Raw genomic sequence first — 6,434 nt, forward strand, 5'->3', positions numbered from 1 at the left:
TTAGTGGTAGTAGTCCGGTGGCTCTGGCTGATGTGATGATGTGGGATATTATGGGTAGTAGTCCGGTGGCTCTGGCTGACGGGATGATGTGGGATATTAGTGGCAGTAGTCCGGTGGCTCTGGCTGATGGGATGATGTGGGATATTAGGGGTAGTTGTCCGGTGGCTCTGGCTGACGGGATGATGTGGGATATTAGGGGTAGTGGTCCGGTGGCTCTGGCTGATGGGATGATGTGGGATATTAGGGGTAGTAGTCCGGTGGCTCTGGCTGACGGGATGATGTGGGATATTAGGGGTAGTAGTCCGGTAGCTCTGGCTGACGGGATGATGTGGGATATTAGTGGTAGTAGTCCGGTGGCTCTGGCTGACGGGATGATGTGGGATAATAGGGGTAGTAGTCCGGTGGCTCTTGCTGACGGGATGTTATGGGAGATTAGGGGTAGTAGTCCGGTAGCTCTGGCTGACGGGATGATGTGGGATATTAGGGGGAGTAGTCCGGTGGCTCTGGCTGACGGGATGATGTGGGATATTAGGGGGAGTAGTCCGGTGGCTCTGGCTGACGGGTTGATGTGGGATATTAGGGGTAGTAGTCCGGTGGCTCTGGCTGATGGGATGATGTGGGATATTAGGGGTAGTAGTCCGGTGGCTCTGGCTGATGGGGTGATGTGGGATATTAGGGGGAGTAGTCCGGTGGCTCTGGCTGACGGGATGATGTGGGATATTAGGGGGATTAGTCCGGTGGCTCTGGCTGACGGGATGATGTGGGATATTAGGGGTAGTAGTCCGGTGGCTCTGGCTGACGGGATGATGTGGGATATTAGAGGGAGTAGTCCGGTGGCTCTGGCTGACGGGATGATGTGGGATATTAGGGGTAGTAGTCCGGTGGCTCTGGCTGACGGGATGATGTGGGATATTAGTGGTAGTAGTCCGGTGGCTCTGGCTGACGGGATGATGTGGGATATTAGTGGTAGTAGTCCGGTGGCTCTGGCTGACAGGATGATGTGGGATATTAGGGGGAGTAGTCCGGTGGCTCTGTCTGACGGGATGATGTGGGATATTAGGGGTAGTAGTCCGGTAGCTCTGGCTGACAGGATGATGTGGGATATTAGGGGGAGACGTCCGGTGGCTCTGGCTGACGGGATGATGTGGGATATTAGGGGTAGTATTCCGGTGGCTCTGGCTGACGGGATGATGTGGGATATTAGGGGGAGTAGTCCGATGGGTCCGGCTGACGGGATGATGTGGAATATTAAGGGTAGTAGTCCGACGGCTGTGACGGGATGATGTGGGATATTAGCAGTAGTAGTCCAGTAGCTCTGGCTGACGGGATGATGTGGGATATTAGGGGGAGAAGTCCGGTGGCTCTGGCTGACGGGATGATGTGGGATATTAGGGGTAGTATTCCGGTGGCTCTGGCTGACGGGATGATGTGGGATATTAGGGTTAGTAGTCCGGTGGCTCTGGCTGACGGGATGATGTGGGATATTAGGGGGAGTAGTCCGATGGGTCCGGCTGACGGGATGATGTGGGATATTAGTGGTAGTAGTCCGGTGGCTCTTGCTGACGGGATGATGTGGGATATTAGGGGTAGTAGTCCGGTGGCTCTGGCTGACGGTATGATGTGGGATATTAGGGGTAGTAGTCCGGTGGCTCTGACTGACGGGATGATGTGGGATATTAGGGGTAGTAGTCCGGTGGCTCTGGCTGACGGGATGATGTGGGATATTAGGGGTAGTAGTCCGGTGGCTCTGGCTGACGGGATGATGTGGGATATTAGGGGTAGTAGTCCGGTGGCTCTGTCTGATGGGATGATGTGGGATATTAGGGGTAGTAGTCCGGTGGCTCTGGCTGATGGGATGATGTGGGATATTAGGGGTAGTAGTCCGGTGGCTCTGGCTGACGGGACGATGTGGGACTTTAGGGGTAGTAGTCCGGTGGCTCTGGCTGATGGGATGATGTGGGATATTAGTGGTAGTAGTCCGGTGGCTCTGGCTGACGGGACGATGTGGGACTTTAGGGGTAGTAGTCCGGTGGCTCTGGCTGACGGGATGATGTGGGATATTAGGGGTAGTAGTCCGGTGGCTCTGGCTGATGGGATGATGTGGGATATTAGGGGTATTAGTCCGATGGCTCTGGCTGACGGGATGATGTGGGATATTAGGGGGAGTAGTCCGGTAGCTCTGGCTGACGGGATGATGTGGGATATTAGGGGGAGTAGTCCGGTGGTTCTGGCTGACGGGATGATGTGGGATATTAGGGGTAGTAGTCCGGTGGCTCTGGCTGATGGGATGATGTGGGATATTAGGGGTAGTTGTCCGGTGGCTCTGGCTGACGGGATGATGTGGGATATTAGGGGTAGTAGTCCGGTGGCTCTGGCTGATGTGATCATGTGGGATATTATGGGTAGTAGTCCGGTGGCTCTGGCTGATGGGATGATGTGGGATATTAGGGGTAGTAGTCCGGTGGCTCTGGCTGATGGGATGATGTGGGTTATTAGGGGTAGTAGTCCGGTAGCTCTGGCTGACGGGATGTTGTGGGATATTAGGGTAGTAGTCCGGTGGCTCTGGCTGACGGGATAATGTGAGATATGAGGGGTAGTAGTCCGGTGGCTCTGGCTGACGGGATGATGTGGGATATTATGGGTAGTAGTCCGGTGGCTCTGGCTGACGGGATGATGTGGGATATTAGTGGTAGTAGTCCGGTGGCTCTGGCTGACGGGATGATGTGGGATATTAGTGGTAGTAGTCCGGTGGCTCTGGCTGACGGGATGATGTGGGATATTAGGGGTAGTAGTCCGGTGGCTCTGGCTGATGGGGTGATGTGGGATATTAGGGGGAGTAGTCCGGTGGCTCTGGCTGACGGGATGATGTGGGATATTAGTGGTAGTAGTCCGGTGGCTCTGGCTGATGTGATGATGTGGGATATTATGGGTAGTAGTCCGGTGGCTCTGGCTGACGGGATGATGTGGGATATTAGGGGTAGTAGTCCGGTAGCTCTGGCTGACGGGATGATGTGGGATATTAGTGGTAGTAGTCCGGTAGCTCTGGCTGACGGGATGTTGTGGGATATTAGAGGTAGTAGTCCGGTAGCTCTGGCTGACGGGATGTTGTGGGATATTAGGGTAGTAGTCCGGTGGCTCTGGCTGACGGGATGATGTGGGATATTAGGGGTAGTAGTCCGGTGGCTCTGGCTGACAGGATGATGTGGGATATTAGGGGTAGTAGTCCGGTGGCTCTGGCTGATGAGATGATGTGGGATATTAGGGGTAGTAGTCCGGTGGCTCAGGCTGACGCGATGATGTGGGATATTAGGGGGAGTAGTCCGATGGCTCCGGCTCACTGGATGATGTGGGATATTAGGGGTAGTAGTCCGGTGGCTCCGGCTGACGGGATGATGTGGGATATTAGGGGTAGTAGTCGGGTGGCTCTGGCTGATGGGATGATGTGGGATATTAGGGGTAGTAGTCCGGTGGCTCTGGCTGACGGGATGATGTGGGATATTAGGGGTAGTAGTCCGGTGGCTCTGGCTGACGGGATGATGTGGGATATTAGGGGTAGTAGTCCGGTGGCTCTGGCTGATGGGATGATGTGGGATATTAGGGGTAGTAGTCCGGTGGCTCTGGCTGACGCGATGATGTGGGATATTAGGGGGAGTAGTCCGATGGCTCCGGCTCACTGGATGATGTGGGATATTAGGGGTAGTAGTCCGGTGGCTCCGGCTCACTGGATGATGTGGGATATTAGGGGTAGTAGTCCGGTGGCTCCGGCTCACTGGATGATGTGGGATATTAGGGGTAGTAGTCCGGTGGCTCCGGCTCACTGGATGATGTGGGATATTAGGGGTAGTAGTCCGGTGGCTCTGGCTGACGGGATGATGTGGGATATTAGGGGTAGTAGTCGGGTGGCTCTGGCTGATGGGATGATGTGGGATATTAGTGGTAGTAGTCCGGTGGCTCTGGCTGACGGGATGATGTGGGATATTAGGGGTAGTAGTCCGGTGGCTCTGGCTGACGGGATGATGTGGGATATTAGTGGTAGTAGTCCGGTGGCTCTGGCTGACAGGATGATGTGGGATATTAGGGGTAGTAGTCCGGTAGCTCTGGCTGACGGGATGATGTGGGATATTAGGGGTAGTAGTCCGGTGGCTCTGGCTGACGGGATGATGTGGGATATTAGGGGTAGTAGTCCGGTGGCTCTGGCTGACAGGATGATGTGGGATATTAGGGGTAGTAGTCCGGTAGCTCTGGCTGACGGGATGATGTGGGATATTAGGGGTAGTAGTCCGGTGGCTCTGGCTGACGGGATGATGTGGGATATTATAGTGAGTGTGGCTATGCGGAGTGGGCGGGGCTCTACACTCAGCTTTATATATATAAATATAATCATTATAATTTGTTATAACAACAGTTAGTTACTATGCCCCCGGGCAGCGCCGAGTTCTTCAGCTAGTAATTACACATAAAAATGACGGTTGGATCCTCTCTGTCCCTTGTTATGGTGGTGGTGGCCCTACTCGATGACTGGCGCTTTGGAAGTCACAGTTGATAATGGGGACACAGTTACAGGTGTGAGGGGGTTAATCATCATTTTTTACTGTCCCCTCTGATTGTGTGATGTCACCGATGTTCCCCATGATGTACAGTAGGTGCAGAGGGAGACAGGAGAGAGGAGGGAGTAAGCCAGCCACGAGTCCATAATGGTACGAGAAAACAGCTTACAAACTTTACTTGTTTCACAGGCCAGAGGTCTAACAGCCAGAGGTGGACCAGTCCGAGGTGGTACAGTCAGAGGTTTAACAGCCAGAGGTGGTACAGTCAGAGGTTTAACAGCCAGAGGTGGTACAATTAGAAGTGGTACAGTCAACCACATGCAGAAGACAAAGTTCCTTTTTACTGACAGTATTTGGAGGCAGAGAGATGGGTACAAATGGAGCGATATCAGTAAGTCCCTCCAGTGTCTTAAGCTGATGTCCATTACTGACGCTATGGAAGCATCTTACTCCCTTTCAAAGCATAGTTCCCTAAATGGCCTCCTTGTCCCAACCTCACTAATCTTCATTGACGTCCGGGCCGCTTTTGCGTACGTTATCCCCATAGTGTCTACGAGTAACCACTACTGGCCGAATGTGCTTCCTTACTTCTCAGCACGCTTGCAACAGCAATAGACCTATGTGCTCTGTAGAATCAGGCCATCGCTCACCCCAATAGTAGACGTTTGTGTTCCTTCACACTTTCTTCTGATTAGCTGCTCCAACCTGCCTTGGGGAGGATATTTAACTGTTTCTCTTCCAACTAGTGTAATAAGTGCTGCCTCATGCTGTCATTAATACAATAACCTTACATGTAATAAATAACCTATAAAGACTTCTATTAATACCCAACTCTGGGGTATTACATGTACGTACCCCCTAAAAAGGCGCACCCATAACCTGAACCCTAAAAGAAGACTAGAGACCAATCCCTCTATATACAATGCCAGACAGAGGGTGGTCCTACCAACAACATCAGAACAGACACTCACCTGGTGTGGAGCATAGGTACCATAACCCACCACTGGCATTGTATGCCCATCGCTTAGGCTGACATCTGATTGCAGCGCCATGCTGTGCCCATCAGAAAAGTATTACCGCACCTGTTTAATAAAGACTGCGAACAGATGGACTGCCACATCGAGCAAGCAGTCATCCCGGTTACTTTCTGCTCTTCCCATGTGTTTGGTACGCTGCCACCTACCTGAGCCAGTCTTCACTTACTAGCAAGTATTGTGTAATGCTGGCGGCTTGGCTCAGCCCTCACATGGAAATTTACATTTTGCTTTTAAAATGCTGGTGACTGATTAACAGGAACAGAGACAAACGTTCTTCGGCATAACTACAGGTTATTCTCGTACAAGTTACTTTCCAGGGTCTCCCTGAGGCTTGGGAATCTCAAAACTATGGGACTGATCTGTCCAGATCTGGACAATTTTATCACAACATCGCACCTCCAAAGAGACACAGGAAAAATCTCTATATGCACAGGGCAAGTGTTACTCAGCTATTTTTGCTCCAGTACTGGGCCTTGTTCCCTTTTCCTATGACTGTCTTCTTCTGAAGTACTCCACCCCAGGTTTCTCAGCTAGCCCGGTGAACTCCTCTGAAATCATCACCCTGGGACTTTAAAGTCTGTCTCATGTAGAGGTCGTGTGTTTGGGAACATTGTCCACATTTGCTTCAAGTTTATCAGAAGACTGCTTCAGCTTTACTTCTCTCAGCTCCAGCCAGGTGTCCTTCATCTCCACTGCCTCTTCTGACTTCCATGCTATAACCAACATTATTTCCAAGCTCAGTCCGGCTTACTAGGTTTTTTCTCAATTTACTACTTATCAGCCCAGCTACTAACTTCTCACATCTCTTCTTGGTGGTGTTCACAGCCCCTGCAATCAAGGTAACACATCT

General features: G+C 51.9%; 1 protein-coding gene across 3 annotated transcripts in view; it reads right to left on the bottom strand.

Moving 5' to 3' along the window:
• The window catches only part of LOC141083287 (estradiol 17 beta-dehydrogenase 5-like), a 36,257-nt gene extending 30,456 nt beyond the window's left edge, over positions 1–5,801 (bottom strand). For 2 of the 3 annotated variants that reach the window (XM_073567468.1, XM_073567466.1), the window contains exon 1: positions 5,519–5,715. In XM_073567468.1, coding sequence (XP_073423569.1) covers positions 5,519–5,599 — 81 coding nt within the window. In that variant the 5' untranslated portion in view covers positions 5,600–5,715. Of the gene's footprint in view, positions 1–5,518 lie in introns of all 3 variants that reach the window. The other variant, XM_073567467.1, reaches the window with a different exon arrangement.
• Between the last annotated feature and the right edge of the window lie 633 nt (positions 5,802–6,434).

Source organism: Dendrobates tinctorius, unplaced genomic scaffold (assembly GCF_039654945.1).
Source record: "Dendrobates tinctorius isolate UK_male_01 unplaced genomic scaffold, ASM3965494v1 ptg000020l, whole genome shotgun sequence".
In the NCBI taxonomy this organism is placed as follows: domain Eukaryota; kingdom Metazoa; phylum Chordata; class Amphibia; order Anura; family Dendrobatidae; genus Dendrobates; species Dendrobates tinctorius.